Source organism: Lepus europaeus, chromosome 6 (genome assembly GCF_033115175.1).
Source record: "Lepus europaeus isolate LE1 chromosome 6, mLepTim1.pri, whole genome shotgun sequence".
Lineage (NCBI taxonomy): Eukaryota > Metazoa > Chordata > Mammalia > Lagomorpha > Leporidae > Lepus > Lepus europaeus.
In genome coordinates this window covers 87635938-87660304 of record NC_084832.1, presented here as the reverse complement: position 1 = coordinate 87660304, position 24367 = coordinate 87635938, and the positions used below count along the sequence as shown (strand labels likewise).

General features: G+C 55.8%; 2 protein-coding genes across 3 annotated transcripts in view; one reads left to right on the top strand and one right to left on the bottom strand.

Annotated features, from left to right (window-relative positions):
- The window catches only part of EEF1AKMT1 (EEF1A lysine methyltransferase 1), a 38901-nt gene extending 36852 nt beyond the window's left edge, over window positions 1-2049 (top strand). The window contains exon 6 of the mRNA XM_062194528.1: window positions 1297-2049. The gene's annotated coding sequence lies outside the window, so the exon portion shown is untranslated. The remainder of the gene's footprint in view (window positions 1-1296) is intronic.
- A 32-nt stretch (window positions 2050-2081) lies between these two features.
- On the bottom strand, window positions 2082-23884 carry IL17D (interleukin 17D). 2 transcript variants are annotated; one of them, XM_062194537.1, is made up of 3 exons: window positions 23870-23884; window positions 22917-23212; window positions 2082-2742 (listed from the first exon to the last, which is right to left on the bottom strand). In XM_062194537.1, the coding sequence occupies exons 1-3, from the start codon at window positions 23882-23884 to the stop codon at window positions 2424-2426; spliced, it is 630 nt and encodes a 209-aa protein (XP_062050521.1). In that variant the 3' UTR covers window positions 2082-2423. The 2 variants fall into 2 exon arrangements, with proteins under 2 accessions (XP_062050521.1, XP_062050522.1); XM_062194538.1 differs by lacking the exon at window positions 23870-23884 and adding an exon at window positions 23558-23572.
- Window positions 23885-24367: the final 483 nt, after the last annotated feature.

The window sequence follows — 24367 nt, the reverse complement described above, 5'->3', positions numbered from 1 at the left end:
AAGACTGGGCCAGGCCAAAGTCTGGAGCTGAGAATTCAGGTCTCCCATGTGGGTAGGCGGGATCCAATTATTTGAGCCCTCACTGCTGCCTCCCAGGGTCTGCATTAGCAGGAAGCTGGAGTCAGGAGCCAGAGCCAGGGATCGAACCCCGGCACTCTGATGTGGGAAGCAGGCATCTCAACCACTCGGCCCAATGCCCACTCTCAGGAGTGTGCTGCCTTTTATAACTCACACAATAAATAAAATAGTGACGTTTCCCCCATGCAGATAGTTGCTCTCCTTAATTCCATGTCCTCTGACTCTTGCACTATTTATATTTGAGGAGGGCCTGGAAAATGTGACACAACAGCGGGATGACTGAACACAATTACTCACATTGCTGGCGTGCAAGGCAGTTTTTCTGCCACTAGGGATACCATTGTTCCGCCAGTAAATGCCCCAGTCTACACAGCTAGCCAGAGCTGTGGCTTTCACTTCTGAACTTCTTATTTGGACGATTCAGATTCCTTTTGATGCTGTGTTTTCCATGTGGGATTTCTGTCGGTGTTTCGTAGGAGTTAAAGGCTCTCCGGGCGACCCTAATGTCCAGATCAAACTAAGGCTGAACGTGATGTGGGGAAGCCAATCCTCTCTGAGGTTGGGAGGGCAGTGCATGTGAACAAAGGACACTTCTTGGTCTTGGTTGGAGGTGTCACCAACAATCAGAGATTGACTTTCTGTGACTAGCTGATCCAAGACCAAATCAAACTGTGGTTAATTTTAACCTCAACTATAAAAATTAAACTAAAGCAAATACTTTAGTTAACATACAAGGAGACTTCAAAAAGCTCATGGAAGTATGGAATGAACAAGTTTGTTCTGCTCCAAAAATTTTGAGATCCATACCTAGTTTTTTCATAATATACATTTTTACAAACCTTAATTAATCTATCTATCTATCTGAAAGAGTTACAGAGACAAAGAGCTCTTCCAACTGCTGGTTCATTCTCCAAAAGGCCACAATGACCGGGGCTGGGCCAGGCCAAAGCCAGGAGCCAGGAGCTTCATCCTGGTCTCCCACATTGAGTGCAGGGGCCCAAGCACCTGGGCCATCTTCTGCTGCTTTCCCAGGTGCATTAGAAGTGGAGCAGCCAGGACAAACCAGTGCCCAGATGGGGTGCCAGCGCCACAGGCAGAGTTAACCCGTTGCACTATGCCAGCCTTTTTCATTAACTTTTTGAAGACCTCTTGGATTTCTTTTCTTTTTTTTTTTTTTGGCACCAAAATGAACTTATTTTTTAATTTCATTTTCCACAGACTTTTTAAAGTACTCTCATGTTGTTGACCTGAAAAATCATCCAAACCCACCCAAGTAGACTCCACAGAGAAACACAGCCAAGAAACAGCTCCCTCCGTGGCTTTAATGACTTAAAAAGAGCAGCTAACTTTCCCAGACGATGGTGTTTAGGAACAGGCTTTCAACCTCAAGAAGAGAGAGCTCAGCCCCTGCCGCAGGAGCGGGGACAGGCCTCCGTGCTGCTCGCTGGCCACTCCCGCTTCCTCCACACGCTGGCCTGATCCTGGCGTCCTTTCACTCAGCCAGTGCTTGCTTGGACTTGCCCTGGGAACGGGCAAAAATGGTACATTTCACCTCTTACCTTACCTCGCCACTGCTTGTTCGCAAATTGGCCCCAGCAGCTTTCCAAAGTGAAAACAACACAAAAGCTCCAGTTGTGTAAGTCTGAGACCACTTGTGTCTATCAAAAATAAAACCGAGTTTGAGCCTTCTGGAATTCCTGGCCCGTTCTGCGGTCCCAGGAGCCCCCCATGCCTCCTCTTGCTGATTGGTGGCCTGTCCATTTCCTGTCAGCCACGGTGGACCTTCTGGAATGGAGACAAAGGCCCAGCGCCAGGTTTAAAGTTTATCCGAGGACTCCAGTTATGCTCCTAAAAACCCCTCCCGGAGGAAATGAAGGCCAGCTTTATAGAATGTTTCTATGTTCAGTAAAAATCTTTTAATGTAGTTACTCTACACTGCTAATACAAAAATACTTTGTGCCCCATTCAAAACAGCTGAATAAAAAAAGCATGTCGTCTGTACTTCTTAAAACAAAAATTTGTTTTTTTTTTTTAAAGCTTATCTGTATCTACCCCCAGCTGGAGGGAGCGCCTTGGCCCAAGCACAGCCATGCAGCACCAGTGCCCTGGGGCCGGAGGCGGCCCTGGAAAAGTCCCCTGGCCCCAGCACTGCGTGCACTTCCGCCTGCCCGAACACCAGCGAGCGTGCGCAGCGGACCCGCTACTCTGGGAGGAAGGTCTCTCTGCTTGCGTTTGGTTTGTGGCCTTCAGGGTCGCTGGCCAAGCCCTGCCCCCCGGAGGTGGCCGTGGCGGCCCTCAGGGGTCACCGGCCATGTCCTGCCCCTTGGAGGTGGCCGTGGCGGCCCTCAGGGGCTGGCCGGCTGGTCATTGGGGCTGAGCAGCAGCTTGGCGCCCTGCTTGTCCATGCTGGAGTTGAGGCTGTCCGCGTCCTTCTCCTGCTCGGGGACGCAGGTGCAGCCCACGGGGATGGTGACGTAGTCCTCGGTGTAGACGGCGCGGCCGCCGGCGCAGGCCGGGGTGCGGCGCAGCACGACGGTGGGCATGTACACCGGGGTGCTGCGGAAGTGGAAGTCCTCCTCCCCGAAGAGCCCCGTCAGGCAGCCGCGGCACAGGCAGTAGGCTTCGGGCAGGTACCTAGGGTACCTGGCCGGGTCGTAGGAGATTCTGCAGGGGGAGAGCAGGGTTCGGCTCAGGCTTGGGCGCCCAGGACCCAGCATGTGCCGAGACAGGGCAGCCGCTGCAAGATGTGTGCTTCTGAGACCGGGAAAGACGGGCAAATAGTGGAGATGAGTGAGGACACCCAGCGGGAGAAGGCAGGGCCCGACATTTCATCCTGCGCCCAGTGGCCGCCTGGGGGTCTCAGTTTATCTGCACTAAAACACATAAACCATAGCGCTCTGGGGTATTTGGGATGGTGGACAGTGTTTTAAACAGACCCTGGGCCTGTCCCTAAAGATACCCTCAAAATGTACACTGATGTAAGTGGAAAGATAAAAATCCATGCAACCTCCACCTGCCCTCACAGGTGGCCGCCGGAACCCATTAGATTGGGATCAGGCAGCCTGTCTGCCTGGGGCTGCAACTTAGACTCCGAGGGGCCACCCCTGTGGCCTCCCCTCCGCCTAGCCTGCAGCCCCAGACGGGTCCCCAGGAGAGGTGGGTCAGGCCGGCCCAAGGCAGGCAGGACAGACAGCAGCCACCTGGCCACAGACGCAGAGCCAGCAGCAAAGGCAGCTACAGGACATCTGTGTGCGAAGTCATAAGGTGGCCTCCACCCCTCCGTGTGTCAGGGTTGATGCGCCTTCCTCTGTGAAGAGGCCCAGGCTGCCGCAGGCGAGCGTAGGACTGGCTGGCCTGGGGTATGTGGGAAGTGAAGAATGGCTTAAACGCCATCAATTGCATCCTCCAAGTCTCCCTACTTTCTGGTCAGGTGCCAAGAGCCCACTGTCAGTATCTCCCAGGCAGCCTGCCGTCACAGTACCAGAGCAAACAGGAACTTGCCTGGGCCGGGGGGGGGGGGGGGGGGGGGGCTTTCTGGGAGGAGGCAAAAGCAACCCCAGGCCAGAGCATGCCACCCACCACAGCCACCCGCACACCCCACAAACGTAAGGAGGGCAATTAATAGGAATCCAGGGCCCCTCTCAAATATCCCCTGGCAGAAGGTAGCATGGGACCACCATGGCCCAAATGCTCATTGCCACGAATCTGCCCTTTCCAAACGTGATCCTCTGGTGAATCTGCTTCTCCGTCTTCCGGAGTGGAGAATCACCGCCTTGACCTCTACCAGGTCCAGCGCAAGTGCCACCTTCACAGACCCTCAGGGTGCCAGCTGGGAAGCCCCCTGAGGGTGTGGACTCAGCCGAAGCCTCTGGGCGCAGTGAGGCAAGACCTGCAGAATTTCACCGCCTAGAACCTGTAGGACGCACCTGTCACCTGGGACAGCAGCGGAGGCGGCATGGCCCCCACGGCCCACTGGGGGCGCTGGAGAGCAGCTCAGCTCAGCCCAGCTCTCCCAGGCCCTCACGGCTGATGACCAGGCCTCAGCAACAAAGTTTAGAGCTCAGAAGGGTGTTCAGGCCCTGAGGTTACAGAAGGGGTAGGGGGCATCTGAAGGTGTGCTGGGGCCAGTGGTGAGGCTTGGTCTGAGAGGGAAGCTGCCGGAAGGAGGGCGGGTAAGGCAGAAGCTTGAGTACGGGGCTCCCGGGAGTGCGGGGTGGAAAGCTCAGTCAGATCGGGGACGATGGCAGTGCAGAGTGTGGCTCTCCGGGCCAGGTGGGCTGGGCGGCTCGGACAAGTGAGGAAGGCGCGGTTTTCTTCTTCCCTTTGGGCTCAGCATCTGGAGCCGGGGTGGGGACTACAGCGAGACTGCACAGTGCGGGGTCTGGGAGCCATTCCCTCAACAACAGAAGCCTTCGGTGCCAGCTGTGTGCAGGAGGAGCCGAGACGGCCCACAGGAGAGCCCAGGGGGAGCCCAGGCAGAGCAGCCTCCGGCCCACCTCTGCCCGTCCGGGCCTGGACGCTGACGGAGGCCAGGCTGCCACTGGAGCATCCTGAACCCGAGAGAGACTCCGCCACGCACACGGCCGCTGTCCGCACATGGCGGACAAGGTCAGAAGCCAAGGCAACCGTGACTCTGAGGCTTCCGGCTGGGGTGACCAAGCTGGGGGAGCGCCCCCTCCCATCGCCTTTCTGTGCTATGCTGGGAGGATGGACGACAGTGGCAGGGCCCCGAATGAAGGCTCATGAATCATGCAAGGTGCAAACATCATCCCTGAAGCAAAAACACACAGGCCGATTTTGTCCCTTTCCACTTCCCGCGGATGCACACACAGAGCTGGGAACACCCTGTTTGCTCCATGCTGCCGTCAGGGGCTTGGGAAGCAAAGTGAACCTGGGGAGCCCTGCCAGGACTGCAGAGGCTGTCCCCTCACCTCTGCAGCGCTGTCCGACTCCTCTGTGAAGCTTCACTCCTAACTTGGGTAAACTGAGGCACGGGTGCCCTGGCACACCCCTCGTGCTGCAGTGTTTGCGTCAGGAAAAATCCCCACTCTATGCCTGTGCCGCCCAAGGCCTCCAGCTCTGTCCTCACCCCAGTGCTTTCCCAGCATCCCCCTCACGGTTGCCTCCCTCGTACCGCCTCCGCTCCAGGCGGCCCAGCGTGGAATGTTCCTTTGCAAGCCCACAGCTTGCTCAAGATGCCCTCTCCCCGAAACATCTGTCAGCTCGCAGAGGCCCTGCTTCCTTTTAAGGTCTCAGTCGGTACTGTAAGAATCAAACTTCACCCCTTCTCTCCCCACGGTCTCCCAACACAAGGTGCCTCCGTGACAGCCTCCGTGGCCGAGCTGACCCGCCCAGCCTCTCCACAGAGCGGGATTCAGGAGCTGGGCACCTGGGGATGGGGACTCGGCCATGTCAGCTTCCTGGCCTCACACCTGTAGCTGCTCCTGGCCCCCGCTTCCTCCAGGCTGCCCTCGGGGGCAGCGGCAGATCAGCAGCAGACCCCACTTACCATTTGAGAGGAACAAGACATTCTAAGTAACGCGGATTTATAAGCTCTCCTCCGCTTTCCTCGTTTATCCGACAAATATCTGGGCACCGTTTCAGGCGGAGGGGCTAGGGAGGGAACACACTGTGCTGTCCAGGGTTTGTGGGCTGGGGGCGGATTGCACGTAGTCAGAGTTCACCAGCCTGGGCGGTTCCTGGGTGGCTTCATCCAGGGGAGGAGAAGGCAGAGGTTAAAGCATAGGGCGGAGGGAATATGTTACGGCTGGGAAGCCCCAGAGGAGGGAGCAGAGAGCCACATGATGGCCTCCTATCCGTAGCCAGGAATTTGGATCTGATGCTGGAAGCAACAGGAAGTGGTCAGATGGAATTTTAGAAGGAGCCCTTGGGCCGGCGCTGTGGCGTAGTGGGTTAAAACCCCAGCCTGCAGCACCAACATCCCGTACGGTGCTGGTTCGAGTCCCGGCTGCTCTACTTCTGATCCAGCTCTCTGCTATGGCCTGGGAAAGCAGCAGAAAATGGCTCAGGTCCTTGGGCCCCTGCACCCACGTGGCGTGGGAGACCCGGAAGAAGCTCCTAGTTCCTGGCTTCGGATCGGCACAGCTCTGGCCATTGTAGCCAACTGGGGAGCGAACCAGTAGGTGGAACACCTCTCTCTCTGCCTCTCCTTCTCACTCTATCTCTTTCAAATAAAGAAGTAAATCTTAAAAAAAAAAAAAAAAGAAAGAAAGAAAGAAAGAAAGAAAAGGAGCCCTGTGACCGCGGTGGGGAAGAGGGCCTGGGCCCAGACGGAGGTCTCGCTGCAAGATCATTGATTTGGGTTCTCGGCACATACGTGGTGGTAAATACAGCACATCGTAGGAGTACATGAAGGCAGAGGACACCAAGGAGAAAACCTGCTCCTGTTGGGAAAGAAGTCTGAGTGTGCAGGCTGCAGCGTCCCCAGACCCATGAAGAATGGAGGCTGGAGGTGGCCCACGCAGGTCAAAAACTGAACTTGATTCAGACTGAACCCGTTTTCTGTATGTGCAGTGAGGAGGGAACAAGGTGAGTGACGCTTTGCAGGCCTAACAATAAGCCAAAGAATGTGGGTGCTGTGGTTCGCAAAGTGAAAGCTGCTGCCCCACGGAGCAGGGTTGACACGCAGTGGTGGTGGCGGGGGCGGGACGTCTGAGTGGTGCTTACGTCACGGAGGCAGCAGCTGCCCTCATGGACAGATTGATTCTGCTCTCAGAGGCCTGGGCACCCTCCTGGGCCTGGACCAGATTCCAGGAGAATGAGTTACTACAAAGCGAGGCTGCCCCCGTCTCATCTCCGCGCACACTTTGCCCTTCTGCTTTCTGCCACGCCACGCACTGCACAGCTAAATACCGTACGGCCCTGGCCAGGTGCCGAGCTGATGCTATCTCCATGCTCCTGGCCTTCCCAGCCTGCAGAACCACGAACCCAATAAACTTCTTTATAACGTACCCCGTCTCAGGTATTGTTGCAGCCACAAAGGACCAAGGCACTAGGAAACTCGGTAGCGTTTTTGCTCCAAGAGGAAAAGAGGGAGGAACCGACAGACTGAAAGCTCACGAGTGAAGGCACATAGCCCCCAGCAGGCAGCAGGCCTGGCTGCCACCTGCTCTCCAGGACAGACTGAGCCCTGTCACTCCCAAGCATCTACGTCTGGACGATCACTTACGTGGTCACTTCAAAACATGTCACTGCTGGCATCTGGCCTAGCCTTAAGATGCCCGTGCCCCACACTGGAGGACCTGGATTCGGCACCCAGCCCCGTTCCCGACTCCGGCTTGCTGCCCTGGGAGGCAGTGGTGATGGCTCAAGTAATTGGGCCCCTGCTACCCATGTGGGAGACTTGGACTGGGTTCCTGACTCCCAGCTTCAGCCCAGCCCTGGGTGTTACAGGCATCTGGGATGTGAGCCAGCAGATGGCACCTCTCTCTCTCTCTTTCTCAGATCTCTCTCAAATAATTCGCAAAAAAATTTAAAAAACCAAACACATCAAACCCAAACCCAAGGTCACTCCATAAAACAACTGACCACGTGAGAGGGGCAGGCATTGGCTGTAGTGGCTAAGCCACCACGGGGGATGCCCACATCCCGTATCAGAGTGCCTGAGCTCCAGTCCCAGCTCCCTGCTAGGGCGCACCCTGGGAAGCAGCAGGTGATAACTCAAGTAGTTGAGTCCTTGCTTCCCATTTTGGAGACCTGAATTGAGTTCCTGGCACCTGGCTTTGGCCTGGCCCAGCCCTGGTTGTTGTGGGCATTTGGGGAGTGAAACCGCTGATGAAAGCTCGGTCTTTCAAATTTAAAAAAAAAAAAAAATTGAGCACATTTACGAGGACGGCTAGAGCTGGCGGATGGCAGGTGGTGGCTGCGTGGGAACCTGGCCCCGCCCTCCAAGAGAGCACAGGTCATGGGAAGATCAGGTCAGTGTCTCACAACCCCTGGGGGGCGCCAGGTGCACCCAAGCTGCTGACCCTGCGAGGGGCCGGAGGGAACGCTCCCAGGGTGGCAAGGCTGAGGTTCAAGGGCAAGGGGGCTTCACCAAAGAGGAGCGGAGGGAGCTTCCGGCAGAGATGGCAGCGCACACCAAGGCTGGAAAGCAGATGACCATGGCAAACCATCAAGAGGTCACTGAAGCTGTTAGTGACGTGTACAAGGGAGCATATGTGAGCACACGTGTGTACGAGCACGAGCGTGTGTAGGTGAGGGTGTGAGAGCGTGGGTGAGTGGTGTGTATGAACGTGTGTGGGAACACAGCACGTGTGTGTGTACGAGGACATGTGTGAGCACATGCCTAAACACCGCATGTGAGCACGTGTGAGCAGGGTGCAGGAGCATGTGTAAATGTGTGTGCGTGCACGCATGCACAGCCGGCTGGGGCAGGGCTTCTGTGAGAAGTGGGGGGAGTGGGCAGCGGAGCAGACAGGCCCATGAGATGCCCGTGGAGGAGGGGCAGCACAGACGCCGGCTCCCAGAGCAGTGCAGGGAGGGCAGGCTGGCCTCTCCCCACGCAGCTCCTCGCTGGCTGTGCGCACGGCCAGCCGGTCCCTGGCAGTTCTCCTCAGCAGGAATCTGCCGTTCTGTGCTGGGCATGCAGGTGGGCCACTCAGGTCTCGCCACCCTGGATGGCACTCAGGCGCCACCCTGGTTAGTCCCACAGGTGAAACTGACAGTCGCTTGCATGCAGTGGTGGGCAGAGATCCATCCGACGGAAAGCGTCCGCCCCAGCCCTCCGTGGGGCCCCGGGCACGAACATTTCCATCACCTCTATGGCAGCCTGGACCATGGAGTAAAGAGAACCATGAATGTGGGCAGTTTCTCTCACACTGCAAAGGCCCATCCAAGGTGGGAGGCAAGCCCTGTAGGCCAAATTCGGCCCCTGGGTGGTGCCGTTGGTGGCAGTGGGACCTGAGCGAGAGGCGAGCTCCCGCCTGCAGAAAGATGGTGCTTGGGGCAGAGAAACGAGGTCCCAAGAGAAGCCCTGGGAGCTCCAGGCTGCCCCGCTCCACCCCGGCCAGGGAGACAGTCAGCGAGGGCTATGTTCTGGGTGAAGAAGCTCTGGCCAGCCCCGGGGCTCTGTCCCTCGTGAGCCAGCCTTCTAGTGGCTTCACATTGTCCCCAGGCTGCTCCACACAGCCTTGGCACGCTGTGGGTCTGCTCAAGACACATCAAGCAGAAGTGGCCCCAGGGCCACGTGTGTGTGAGGCTTGGCCCGAGTGAGTGACAGCTGGCCCGGCTTAATCCAAGAACAAAGGCCGAGTCCTCCAGGGATGATTAGAGGTGATGGAAACTGAGCCCGGGGAGGAATGCGAGTGACAGCAGAGACCAAAAAGAAAAAAAACTGCTGCCCCCGGCCCCCCGGATGGGGTCGGAAACAATTCGGAGCGGTTCCGGACACTGAGAGCTCAGAAAACAATGAGCACATTCCCCAGGGGAGGCGGCCACCTGATGCCTCCCCACCTGATGCCCGAGCATGGCGAGGACATTCATGGGCACAGACTCCTGGAGCTGGCTCATGTCTCCAGCTTTGCAAAACCTGAGGTTATTTTCATTTCAAAGCAGCAGAGAGAGGGCAGAGTGTGGCTGTCTCGCTCAACCATTGCAAGACCCCAACCCTGGGGATGGAGGAGGTACCCCTTCATCCTTGGCTGTCGCCCTCAAGTATCAAATCGTGTAGGTGGAAAGCACTGCTTATGCACCGATGGTCTACCCAGCAGGCCTTTTTGAAAAAGGCAGGGCAACAGCAAAGAGAGCCCTGGATCTCAACATGTGGTCCACCACGGTCACCAACCAGAGGCTTCGGGCAACCCACTCCCCTCTGCCGGGAGCTCTGCAAGGGGAAGGGGTCAGATTTGATGCCCTGGCTGCTTCCCCCAGCGTCCTGATGGTGGGACTGAGAAGGAGATTTTTTTTTTAATAGATGTTTTATGCTTAGAAAAGACATTTGTAAGGCTGGCACTGTAGAGCAGTGGGTTAAAGCCCCGGCCTGCAGCGCCGGCATCCCATATGGGCACCAGTTCGAGTCCCGGCTTCTCCTCTCTGCTGTGGCCTGGGAGAGCAGTGGAGGATGGCCCAAGTCCTTGGGGCCCTGCACCCGTGTGGGAGACCCGGAGGAGGCTCCTGGCTCCTGGCTTCGGATCGGCGCAGCTCTGATTGTTGCAGCCATTTGGGGAGTGAGCCAGCAGAATGCAGGACTTCTTTCTCTCTCTGAATCTACCTCTCTCTGTAACTCTTGTCTTTCAAATAAATAAATCTTAAAAAAAAAAAAAAAAGGCACTTGCAATACATTGAGTCTGTAAGGTCTTGGAAACCTCCTCCCCCCAACCCCCCATGAGTCTATGAAGTCAGTGCAATTCTATCCAAAATTCCAGGAACATTTCTCTGGGAACTTGGCAAGCCGATCCTAAAATTCAGAGAGAAAGAGAGAGAGGGAGAGAAGAGCCAAGAATAGTCCAGACCATTCTGAAGGAAGAGGGGTGAGGGGCAGACTCAGTCCACCAGTATCCAGAGGTTGTAAAACTCTGGGGAGACCCACCCCTCGACGGGCCCCGGGAAAGGCTGGGGGACCCGCAGCTTCCCTGTCCCAGAGCTCAGGGATTTCTGAAAAACCCCCATCTGTGGGAGACAAAAAGGTGCACAGACAAGGTTTCCCAAGCGTGGGCTTCAGACCTCCTGCACCAGGACCACGTGGGGACTCTGGTTAAAATTCCGAGATCCGCACCACACCGTCTGGTGAGACGCCCCGCCTGCTCACAGGCTGCTCGGTGCCCCGATTTGCTCATTCCAGCTGGGAATCCCAGACTCGGAACAGCAGAAACCCATTTCTGGCGGCACAGTTGCCAGCCTGGGCGCCGATGCCTCTGCAGGGTAACACCGGCCCCAGGTTAGCCATGTACGTCGTGGCTGAGGCTGACGGCAAACAACTGGATGGTGGCATCTTCCCAAGGATGCGCAACAAACACCCCAGCCCAGGGCTCTCCTAGGCCACCAAGCATAATTCAGGTCGAAACTCATTATTCACCCAACAAGAAATTAGCATGACCAACCCAGTGGCTTTGCGATCTTTTTGTTCTTCGCTGGAGACACATACATGACCTCGTTAAAAAACAAAACAAAACAATGTGATGCTGTCCCCCACCCCCAGAGATTCTGAATGAATTGCTCTGGAGTAGGGCAAGGATGTTAGGATTTTTTTAAAAAAAAAAAAAGCTCCCAGCCAACTCTGAGCCGGCCCCTAGTGGAGGCCATTTGGTTTCTGTGTTTAGGAGACTTCGTTTCTTCGCCCTTTGCTGCAAACCCTGCAGCTGGGGTGCGGTTGGAACAAAGGGCAGGGCAACCACTCAGGGAAGGCCTGCGCCCCGCGGCCTGGGCTATGGCTGGGGACAGTAGGACCCTTTTGGCCGCCCGGGGGCAACCGAGGACACCGCAGGCCTCAAGCAGCTTGTCCCTGTGGCTGTCAGGCCCATCGGCTCCACCCGCCTGCCCTTCCCTGGGGCCCGAGGCAGCCAAAGCTCTTCACTGCCTGCTGCCAAGGAGCTCTGAAAATTAAAATGCTTTTCTGGCTCCTACAAGAAAACATCACTTGTGCATTTCTTATGAGCGAGGACATGGAAAACTCAGCCTGGGGTGGCAGCAAGGCCTGAGCCAGGCGCTGGTCCCCACGGGCGCCACTTGGCCAAGGAGAAGGCGCGGGGCTGGTCCTGCCCCCATGTGGGACTGAGGCTGACTTTGATGTGATCCTGATTTGGCACGGAGGCCAGGTCTGAAGCCGAGCCAGCGATCCCGCTCTCCTGCCAAATGAGCAGGCTCAGGGCCACGAGGACACAGCTCAGCCTTGCCCAGTCCTCCCCTCTCAGGAGGAAACTGAGGCAGGGGCTTGTCCGAAGTCTTCCGGCTCCCCTGGGCTAGCCCAGCTGCCTGCACCCTGCAACGTGCACAGTAGGGGCAGTGCCAGGTCGGGGTTTGGGGACCGGCACGGGGTGCAGGCTAAGCAAGCGGCACCCAGGAAATCCATTCATTCCATGTAAAATGTGTGCCTCGGGGCGCCTGGGGAGAAGCAGAGGGACGGATGCCGCAGAAAAGAAAGCAGAAGATGAGTCGGTGTGGGTGTGGGCGAGTGTGTGCGGGGTGTTTGCAGAGGGAAAGAGACAGAGAGATGAGGATGAGAGCCCACATTTCTCGAAGGGTTTTATTCTTTTGTCATGGCAAATGCCACACAGTCAGCACAGCTGGGAAGTATGTCTTCAAAGGAAAAACACGACTCATGGCCACGGGATGACTTAGCCCTGTCCAGCGGAGGTCGCGGGACCTGGGGCAGAGCCATCTATGGAGTGTCCGCCCTTGGGTGCGGGGGAGGTGCCTGGGCGCACAGAGCCAGGAGCCCACTGGACAGCAGGCGAGGCAGCTGACTGCCCCCTCTCTGGGGCGGGGGGGGGGGGGGGTGCTGGGTCACTTTCTGTTTGACCTCAGATCAATTTAGGGAGCAACGTCCTCACCGTCCTCCTCCACCTCTCCGCGTGTCCTGTCGGGCGAGGACAGCAGATGGTATGAGGCATTGCACCTCCTGGCGGGCGCGCGCATTCCCGGGCACGTCCAAATCCTCCCACATTTTATTCAGGTGAGGAACTCTGAAAGAGACGCTGATGGGATGAAACAGTATCGCCCTCCCAGGCCGCGGTAAGAATGTTCACGTAAGCCCCAGTGGGCCGGAGGGGAGCCATCAAAGCCAAAACAAGGGCGGACTTTAATCCCATGACAATGCCCGGGGACAATGCTTTTTATTTTTACCCTGTGAAACAGCGAGAGGTACAGCAGAGCCGCCTGTATTTTGAGAAGCTCAGAGGGGGCAAAAAATAGATCGCGCAGTACTGGGATGCTTCAGAAAGTTTATGGAAAACTGAAATGAAAAGACGCCCTTATTTTGGTGCAAAAAAAAAAAAAACCTTAAAATTCACACATGCAAGGGGTCCTCAGGGAATTCATGGAAGATGTATATTAAGAAGAAATCCTATGCATGGATCTCAAAAATAAACTCATCTTTAATTTCATCTTCCACAAACTTTTTGAAGTACCCTCGTGCTTCGGCTGGTTCAAAGCCGCTCACCTATAAAAGTATTTTGGGGAAAAGTCCCACCACGTATTGAAGAGGCTGCTTTAGACAATGCACACGACAATCCTACAACACCCATGGGTGACAAGGAGGCAAGCTCCGACATGGACCGCGCTTTTTCTCTCCAGCCCATTTTCAACTCTCTCCACTCCCCCCCCCCTTTTAACATAATATTATGATTATACAACAGGACACAGTACCTGTGCTGATGTAGATATTAAGCACATATTAGAATAATGGAAATATTCCTTGAAGAAAGGGTCATTTGCCTCGAAGGCATTAGAATACCTAACAGGTGTGAAGCAAGGACCCAGGGCACAGCGGGCGCATTAAGGAAAGCCTTTTTTTTTTTTTTTTAAGAAAAAAAAAAAAAAAGGTCCCTGGCCCCAGATTCCACAGCCAACACAGGATGTCAGGGCCCAGGCAGCCTGTGGCGTGGGGGACGCCGGCACGGTGCTGCCCCCTGTCGGCCACAGTCGCCGCTGCAAACGCCTTGGCTGCGGCCGCCCTGGCCAGGCCAGGATGGGCTGGGGCGCTCTTTGCGCTGGGTGGGCGTTCCTCAGGCTGCGGGGAGCCTTTGTTCTCAGGGCCCGGACACAAATTGCCAGTGTGTAAAGGGCACTTGGACAGGGCGCATTTGGAGAAATGATGAATGTGAGCATTTAAAAAAGGGTAGTTGCAGAGGGAGCCGCTTTTTTAGCCCGAGCCAGTTCGCCAAGCACAGCCAACGTGGGGCAAAGCCGACCGCACCCAGCATGTGCAGCCATTTTTCTTGTCAGTATTCCCTAACAATACCGTGTAACAACTACGGACAAGGCATGTACTGTTACCTATTACAACTCCTTCCATAAGGAACTTGAGCATCCGTGGATTTTGGTATGTGAGAGGGTCTGGGAATGATCCCCTTTGGCTACTGAAAGATGATGCTGCTTTTTCCTAACATCATTTTCTTTTTTTAAAGGTTCATTTTTTATTTATTTGAAAGGTGGAGTCAGAGAGAGAGAGACAGAGAGAATCTTCTATCTTCTGGTTCACTCTCCAAATGGCTGTAATGGCTGAGGCTGGGCCAGGCCAAGGCCAGGAGTCAGGAGCTTCTTCCAGGTCTCCCACATGGGGGCAGGGGCATCAGCAGGGAGCTGGATTGGAAGCAGAGCAGCTGGGTCTCAAACCAGTGCCCATACGGGATGCTGGTGTTGCAGGCGGTGGCTTTACCCACTGTGCCACAGCACTGGCCCCTTTCCTAGCATTTTCACCCCATGAATGAAGAACCCATGCCCGTGGAGGGCTTTGATGATTCCACCGAAGATCTGAGAGGAAGTGACGTGGATGGCGCCTTGTGATGGCAGGAGCCAAGCTCAGGGCCTGGCTGGCCCCACCCCCCAGAACTCCATGTGTCTGAAGCATGAACGTGACCTGGGTTTCTGTGTTGGTAAAATTGATTCATTAGTGGACAGTCCACATCTACGTGGGAAACAGGATGTTCGGTTAAGTAAACTTAATAGAGGAGAGGTAAACAAAGATATCCTTTATATAAATGCAGCCCTTCCTGGTGAAAATACTACTGAAATGCCGCACTGACAAATACCAGAAGGCAGGCTCGCCACAGCCTGAGGGCCACTCTGAATGAGCCATCACTACCGGCTGGCTGTGCAGTGCTGACCTTGCCCGGCCACTGGTAACCGACTGGAAGCTGGACCTGGGCTCTTGGGAACATCCAGCAAGTTACAGATCTCCCTCAGAATCCTCAGGGAAATGAACCCCGTCAGGTACCAAACCTGCAGAGGCTCAAGTCTCGTAGTGGTAGAGAATCAGCTTAGACAGTAGAAGATGGCCCAAGTGCTTGGGCCCCTGCACCCGCGTGGGAGACCCAGAAGAAGCTCCTGGCTTTGGATTGGCCCAGCTCCAGCTTTGCGGCCAGTTGGGGAGTGAACCAGTGGATGGAAAACCTCTCTCTGCCTCTCCTCTCTCTGTGTGTAGCTCTTTCAAGTAAATAAATATATCTTTTTAAAAAAACCCAGCTTAGAACCTATGCATATCCTCCTGTACACTTGGGACAGCTCTAGATGACTAGTAGTGCCCAAAACTATGTAAATGCTATGTTAGTTGTTGCTGCACTGGATTGTTTTTCTTTATTTGAAAGGCAGAGCTACAGAGAGAGGGGGAAGAGATAGAGATCTTCCATCTACCAGTTCACACTCTAAATGGTCACAAAGGCTGATATTGGGCCAGGCCAAAGGCACAAGTTGGAACTCTATCCAGGTCTCCCACATGGGTAGCAGGGGCCCAGGCACCCGGGCCGCCCTCCACTGCTTTCTCAGGCTCATTAGCAGGGAGCAGCTGGGACTCGAATCGGTGCTCCTATATGGAATGCTGGCGTTGCAGGTGGATTAACCTGTTGTGCCCCTACACTGCATTGTTTAGGGGATAATGACTGGGAGGGGGAGGTCTGTATGTGACCAGTACAGATGAACTTCGTCTCCATGTCCGTGGCAGGGGCCTGCATGGCTGCCCCTCCTTCTTCAGGGCTGTCTAGTACTTCTCTGACTACCGCGCTGGGCTGCTGGCGGGTGTTTGAGTGACTTCCAGTCCACGGCTGTTACAGACCTGTGTCCAAACATGGCTGCTGTGTGGTGTGCTTTTCAAATGAAATCCTAGAGGAGAATTTCATTTTTTCTGCTCTGTCTTCCCTAGAGTCCCCTTCTGAACGTTCTGGTAACTCAGGCCCTCTACAGGAAAGTATTCAATTGACATCCGCTCGGGCGTATCCTGCCGGGCACTTGCCCATGCCAGCCTGCTGGGGTGGCCTCGGTGCCTCTAAAACTCCCTCGTGGCCGCAGCCCATTTTTAAGCCTCTCGCGCTCCTCATATCCTGGCCCCCTTTCTCCATCACTCCCTGTCCTGTTTTTCCTTCCACTGGTTCTGCTCTCCCTGCATTTGTTTATGGCAGATTTTGGTGTGGTCTCTTAAATTTCCTGGAGGAAGTTACATAAGAAAGTAACAAATAAACCCTAAAAATAAGTTAATGGTGCATTACTCACACCCTAGAGAAAAGCTGCCTTTTCATTAACACCCCAAATTGACAAACATAAACAAAAAGTATTTACAGGACTAGGTGTCTCTTCGGGAGCTTCGTCATAAATGAGCAATGTGTGTCTCTAAGCCTTCACAGTGAAGCCTTTCTGAATAGATCAATGTGGCTTTCTGAACATTTACTGAGCAATCCAGTTGATTTCACTTTTGGTATTTTTGTTTGTCAAGCTAAAGAGAAACAAACACTATGCCACAAAGTACACGAGAAAATATTTTTAAACTCTGCAAGGTGAATGCGGCTTTTCTAACGGCACCCGGGGCAGCGGCGCGGGCACCCGGGGCAGCGGCGCGGGCTCCCGGCTCTCCCACTCCACGGCTGTCACCTCCACAGCTGGGCTCCTCAGCATGTTAGAGTCCCCAGAACAGGACCCGCCCACCCAGTGCGCAGCAAGCCAACCGCTGACGTTGGGCGAGTAGAGGGAAAGAGCAGGTATTTATTGCAGTGCACAGAGTGGGCAGCCCCTGAGTACTTCCGGGAATGCTGAGGGTGTAAAGGCAGGGAATCTTGGAGCCGGAAGTTGGGGGTGAGCAGTGCGAGATCAGCTCATGTGTGGCCTCTGGTCCACACTGTGCATGGCCTCCCTCAGATGGGGCAGTGATCAGCCCCCAGCGTGTTTCCTTTGGAATCGCAAAAGTGAGCTCCAGTCTGTCTACCTAGGTAGCCTGGGTGTTAGTTTATTTGAAAACACCCCGATTAAAGCTAACTCGAGGGGTGTCCTAGGGGTGATAAGTGAACCTCAAGGCATGCAATCAGGAATTCTGCCTAATTGTGGCAAGAGCTCTGAGATCAGAGGCCAGCACTAACGTGCTGGGACAACTGTGCTACCCCCTTAAGTCAATCAGTTAAGCTGTACAGAGGAATTGTGAGCAAAGCTAGAGACACGGGGACCTGATGAACCCTGCATCAAAGGCTTCTAGGGATAGTGATAGGGCTCAGCTACAGTTGAAGCCCTTTGCCAGTCCTGAGGTCACAGGGGCTCTGAAAACCCCAGCTAGACGTCCACAGTCCTGCAGGGCAAACAGCTCCCTTCTCACCCAGGCTCTTGATGTGTCCAATGATACTGCTATGCACAGAAGCTTCCTTGCTCTGGTATCTGTAGAGGGTCTACCCAGGACACCAGGAAAGTCCCAAAGCTAAGGGCTGTGCAGGCTCCCCGACTCCGCCCAGAAATGCAGATCACCTACCTGTGAAAACCTGTTGGATCATGGGAAGAAAAGCCTAACTGAGAAGATACTGCATTTACATAGATGCCTCTTGGATTGTATCCGATGTTGCAGCAGTTAGCATCTGGCCATCCTGCCTGCCTGCCTACTGCTCCCTTGCAGCTTGTTCAATAAATCTAATTCCGCTCACCACCCACGATGGTAGCTGGGAAATTTCCCTTTCTGCTCTCAAGTTAAAAATTAAAATTTCTTTGAAATAAAGGACACAGACATATAGCAGAAAATTCAAAAGATGTAAGACAGGAAAATAGGTCTCTACCCTAACCCTGCCTCTAGCCTGAAGACCCTCTCAGAACATGCACTAGAGTGGCCACAATACATATGTATCATTTAGGGGGCTGGCACAGCCACCGGCACCCCATATTGGAGTCCTGGCTCCTCTGCTTCTGATCCATCTTCCTGCTAATGCGCCTGGGAAGACAGTGGAAGATCCCTGCCACCCATGTAGGCGTCCCAGATGGAGTTCCAGGCTCCTGGGTTTGCCATGGCCCAGCCTTGGTCATCGCTGTCATTTGGGGAGTAAACCAGCTGATGACAGATCTCTCTGTCTCTGTGTCCATCTGTCTGTCTGTCTCTCTCTTGGTATCCTTCTCTCTGATGCTCTGCCTTTCAAATAAAATTTTAAAGATTGATTTATTTATTTGAAAACAGAATTAGAGAGAAGGAGAGAGAGAGGAGGGAGAGAGGGGGAGAGAGGAAGACAGAGAGGGAGAGAAGAGGAGAGAGAGAGCGAGAGAAAGATACCTTCCATCCACTGGTTCACTCCCTAAATGGCTGTGACAGCCGGGGCTAGGCCATGCTGAAGCCAGGAGCTAGGCGCTTCAGTGAGGTCTCCCACCTGGGTGACAGGGCCCCAAGGACTTGGGCCATCTTCTGTTGCTTTCCCAGGCGCATTGGCAGGGAGCTGGATTGGAAGTGGAACAGCCAGGACTTGAACTAGCGCCCAAAGGAGATGCCAACATTGCAGGCAGAGGCTTAACTTTCTATGCCATAGTGCCGGCCCCTAAATAAATCTTAAAAAATATTTAGCATATGCACGTCAGTTTCTCCTTCGCCACACAAGTGGCAGCATGCCACCCAACTGCTTTCCTGCTCCGTGCTGGTGACGGATCTGCTTAGGTGCCCTTCCAGCTGCCCCGTTCCTCTTCATAGCTGGATGGTACAGCAACTCATTGCCTAGTGGTAAATGTCCAGGCAGTTTCCAATCCCTTGCTACTATAGCAATGGACACATACCCTTATACGCCTATCACTTGGCCCATGGGTAAACGTATCTGTAGGAAAAACACCAAAGAACAGAACTGCTAGCTGAAAGGGTGTGCAAACTTAAGATTTTGATAGTTAATACCCAGTGCCCTCTAAAACGTTGTGCTGATTCATACCCCCATACTGTATGAGCAGGCCTCTTCCCTCATACCCTTCCCAAAGTAGTCTGCTGGGTAACAAAAGAGGGGAAAAAGGTTAAAAGGTTTCTCAGTAGAGCTTTCACACGCATTGCACTTATTATGCCTGGAGTGAACACTGCTTCCCTGGAAACGATCCCCAATGCGTGCCTGTCCTTCCATGATGTCTTTGGGCTTTTCCTTGCTGTACTGTGGGAGCTCTTTAGGAAAGGAGCCCGTTGTGACGTGGGTAGAAATATTCTTTCCCAGTGTGTCCTGAGTTATCCTTTTTAAAACTTATAAGTAGGAGAGATGTATTTCTCACAGCTCTGAGCCTGAGGCGCTGGGGGCTGTGGTGTCTGCTAGGGGCCCCTCTGCTTCCACGACAGGGCCTTCCCACATCCCCACGGGGAACGCTGCCCTTGTATTCTGCTTACTTTATTTTGCCAAGAAAAAATGGTGTACAATTATGTAAATGCATTTCTCCATCTTGTCTCTTAAGACTTTTGAGGTGCGTGAGCTGCCACACAGGCCTCCTCCACGCCAAGATTATAAATATAATTGCTCAAGTCTTTCTCCATTTTTGTGGTTTTATTTTTAATTTTTTTTTTTTTGCATTCAAATCTTTAAATCATCTGGAAGTCATTTTCACATAGGGGTGAGATCCAATCGCATCTTTTCCAGCTGGCAACCCAGCTGTCCCAACACCATTTGCTGAACGATCCACCCCTCCTCTGAAGACAGGGAAAGCCACCTTGAATATCAAACATCTATTTCTAAACCTAGCTTACCCACCTTCTGTGGCATCAGCACTGTTGCCCCGCGGTCTGTTTTCCTACCCATCTTTGGAAAGACAGTTGTCCCCTGGGTGGGGAACTGGTTCCAGGCCACCCTGAGGATCCCAATTGCACAGATGCTCTGGTGCCTTCTATAAAATGGGGTCGTGTTTGTGTAAAAACTACAAGCATCCTCCTCATACTATAATCAGATACCTCAGACAGTGTAAATGCTTTGTATGTGGTTGCTGTACTACATCGTATAGGGAATAATGTCAAGAAAACAGACACACAGGAGCCAGGGATAGAGAGGGTGGGTGGAGACGGACTGTGCCACTCTGAATCTGAGCGCGCAGGCCGGCACCTCCGGGGAGTGTTCTTCCACCAGGACCACTAAACCCTCAGAAACCAAGCCTGTTCTCCTACAATACCTCTTCTAGAACAGGCTCTGCACTTTCCCGGCTTTCCCTTCTTCAAAGCCTCCCCCTAACTCAGGAGGTGGTGAGAGGGCGAGCAGCCAGCTGTCTGAAGTCCTGGCCCAGGGACATCCCCTAGGGATGGGCCTTCCTCCAGCAAGAGGAAGCCCCCCAGCCTCCATTTGCACCTGGGGAACAACCTCACCCCTGCTAACTAATATGAACAACAGTGTCCGTGACCTCAGGCTACCCAATAACCCAGCACTGAAGTTTCACACGTGGAAGATGCTGGCAGACCACACCAGGCCCACCAACCCTCTCATCTATAACCTCTCTCTGTATCACCTTCATCTCAGCTGAGAGAGACACAGGTGTCTGTCGCAAGGACAACTCCACCGAATTTGCCATGTGCTAACTCCCAATCTGTCCTCCAGCCCTGCCCCCACCACCCTCTTCCATGACTGACAGGTCACTGTCAACAGTCAGGGAGGTAAAACCTACAAACCTGTTCCTCATTCTGTTTGCCCACTGTGCTTCAAGACACCATCAACAACCCAAATCAGAAACAAAGGACCTATGCCTACCAGGAGGTCCCGACACTCTCTGCTATAACTCTTGCCTAGCTTGGAGGAGACCCAGTTTGCCTGGAGAGATTAGAATTTGTTAGAGAAGGGTGCAGAGGCAGCAGCTTATGACCAAAGAGGCCAGACTGATGTCTTGAAAGCTTTCCTGGGTCAGTACTGTGCATAGTAGTGTAAGTAGTACAAGCCTTCACCTGCAGCGCTGTCATCCCATATGGTTCGAGTCCCAGCTGCTCCTCTTTCAATCCAGCTCTCTGCTGTGGCCTGGGAAAGCAGTGGAGGATGGCCCAAGTGCTTGGGCCCTGCACCCATATGGGAGACCAGGAGAAGCTCCTGACTCCTGGCTTCAGATTGGCACAGCTAAGGCCGTTGCGGATATCTGGGGAATGAACCAGTGGGTGGAAGACCTTTCTCTCTGTCTCTCCCTCTCTGTCTGTAACTCTGCCTCTCAAATAAATAAAATCTTTAAGAAAAGAAAGATTTCCCAAAGTCTTTTCACCCTATTTAGCACATCAAAAATATAACATAAGGTTGCATAAAGAAGGATAAAACCATAGCCTACCCTTTAGGTCCTGAAAATGATGGGAAAACAAAGAAAAAGCACGAGAATGAAGCCACCAGATCAATGGTGTGCTCTGCGTGTCATGGAAGCATCAGAGGAAAGATGGGAGCTGGGGTGGGGTGGGGGAGGTCCCAGGCCTGACGTCCACATGGGCAGGGCTTCTGAGACTGGCTTGGCCACAGGTGAACTTGGTCCTCTGCAAGAGCGAAAACCCTAAAATTGGGGCTGGCGCTGTGGCATAGTGGGTCAAGACACCGCCTGCAGTGCCAGCATCCCACATGGGCACTGGTTCCAGTCCCAGCTGCTCCACTTCCCATCCAGCTCTCTGCTTTGGCTTGGGAAAGCAGTGGAAGACTGCCCAAGTGCTTGGGCCCCTGCACCTGCATGGGAGATCTGGAGGAAGCTCCTGGCTCCTGGCTTCTGATCAGCCCAGCTCTGGCTATTTGGGGAGTGAACTAGTAACTCTTTCAAATAAATAAATCTAAAAAAAAAAAAAAAAAAAAAAAAACCCAAACTTAAATCTAGCTTTGCAGAACAGATTTGGGTTTCTGTGTGGCAGTGAGCAAAAGGAAGCCCCTCTCCCCCCTCAACTGGGGGGTTGGGGCTGGAGGGAAGTCCGCAGTTTAGATAAAATCATTGCATTTTCTCTGAACATCTCGGCAGCAGTGTGGACTGAAGCCCTCTCCTGCTCCTTGCGCCCCACACGGACTCAAGCACCCACTAACCCCCCCACCCCATCACCTTTCCTTCTTTAGTTCACACGGATCCCAGTCTCAGCCCTCACCGCGGCGGCCTGCCTTCTGCGGAAGCACTGCGGGGCGGCCGTCCCTCATCTCCCCCAGAAGCCCCAGGAGACATTTTCCTAGCACACCAAGTGGCTCCCCCGGTCAAACGTGAGCGGCCCCTTCAGCCCCTGCTCCCTGGCCGGGTCTCCCGCCTCATCCCTCGCCACTCGAGCTGGCGGCCGTCTGCGGGTCTCCGCTCTGCCCCCATTCCCTCATCTCAGCGACTGCCGTCCCCCTCTCGGCCACCAAGACCCCGTCCTCTCATCGCCTCAGGGGTCCTCCTGAGGGTGGCCGTCACCGCCACACCCTGGCTCACCCTCTCACCATTCCCAGCCTGCCCATCTCAGAATCCTCCCCATTCTCCAAGGTGCATTTCAAACGCCGCGTGGAACCCACTCCCCACCTCCCCACCCCGGCCTTCCAAAGTCCCCACACCCTGGAGCTCTGCACGCTGCCTCGCGCTCTGCCTTGCTTTAGCGCCCCTTTCCCCATCACCCCCACCCCACCCAGAGCACACAGGTTCGGGGATGCCTGCAGAGTTCCCCCTCACAACTTCCGGAGGCCTCCACTGCAGAAGTCCATACACGTTAGCAGTAAAAGGTCACCTGGCTTGTCCCTGCGGAGCCCACTTAACCGTGTGTACCTGGCAAAGAGCAGGTGCTCCAGAGGTATCTGCCGCGCAGGGAAGAACGCAGGGGTCAGTACGCGGGAGATGCCTTCGTCGAAGGTGCGCGGCCTCCCAGCTGGTCCACTCGCTCCCCTGATCTGGTCCCGCCCCGCCCCGCCCCGCCACACCTGGCCCCGCCCGGCCCCGCCCCGCCCCGCCTCGCTCCCGCTCTCCCCGCCCATTTACCCCGCGTCGCCCCGCCCGGCCGGCCGCGCCCTGCTGCTCCGGCTCACCTGTAGGCCCAGGGCGACACGCTGCGCAGGTTGGTGGGCGTCCGGAAGCGGCGGTCGGCGGGCCTGCCCCCTGCTGGGCAGCTCGCGTTGCGCGCCTGCTCGCGCGGCCCCAGCTGCAGCGTGTGGTGGAAGGCGCTGAGCACCCCGGCCGCCAGCCGCCCGTACAGCTGCTCCAGGAGCTCCTCGGGCCGGTCCGCGCAGCCCCGCGGCCGCGCCGGGCGCCTGCCGGTCCTCGGCGCGCCCGCCGCCCGGCCCGGCGGCAGCGCCAGCAGGAAGCCGGCCACGAGCATCCAGACCTGCGGGACAGGCCGCGCTCAGCGCCCGCGCCCCCCGCGCCCCCCGCGCCCGCACCCCAGCCCCGGCGGCGCGTCTCCCGTCGCAGCGCAGACCGTGAGGCCGGCCCGGAGGATGGGTGCCGCGCGGACCGGCCCCCGAGCGCCCTCCCCGCCTGCCCGCCGCCCGCGGGGGCCCCGGGGGCCCGCCCGGCGCCGGCCCGCGCGCCCCCGACCCCCGCCGCCGCCGCCGCCCCGAGCAGGGGCCGGCGCGGGGGGCGGGTGCGGGGCGCGCGTGCACGTGTGCGTGTGCCTGCCGGGCTGCTGCGCGGCGGGCTGCGAGTGCCTGTGACGCCGCCGGCCGCTCACCTCCGGGCGCGCCATGCCTGCCTGCGCCGGCCGCCGTCTCGCGAGGGGAGCCCGCCGCCGCCGCCGCCGCCTCCCAGACTCACGCCCCCCGCCCCACCCCGCCGCCGGACCCCGCCAGCCGCCACCCCGGCGTCGGCTGCCGGGCCGAGGGCGCGGGGCCGGGCGGGCGACCCGGGCAGCCGACGTTGCGTGGGAAACCGCCGGCGTCGTCTCCTGTGCGCGGCTGCCGCCCGGGTTCGCCGGCGCCGGGCGGCTCCGCACCCTCTGCCTCCGGGAGCGCGGAACGCTGTGTCCCCCGTGACGCGGACTCACCAGTGCGCCCAGCATCTCCCCGCCGGACGACGCCCTGCGCCGTGCCCAGAGAGATGGCGTCCGGCTGAGGCGTCGGGAGCTTGCACGGAGCGCGGGGCCGAGCCGCGCCGCGCAGGAGGAGAGGCCCGTCTGGCTCAGCCCCGCGCGCTGCTGTGGTCCTGACTGGCCCCAGAGGGAGGTGGGAAGCGGCCGAGGAGACTGGAGAGAGAGGAAGAGTGAGGCCCGCCGAGTGAAGTCACGGGAGGCGGACTTGGGCTCTGAGGAAGACGATTGCTCCTAGAAATTAAAGCAACCCGACTAGAGATAAGCCGCCTGGAAAGTGAATGCGCCGCACACCTAGGATTCGCCACCTGGGGCCACTTCTGAGATTCCATAGTTTAGAGAAGTCTAACAGATTTTTTAAAATCTCTATTTTTAATAAGATGAGGACCTTAAGGCTCCTTTCTCCTAAAAACCTGTAAAAGGATGCTGTTCCTCTGTCGACTGTGAAAACAAAGT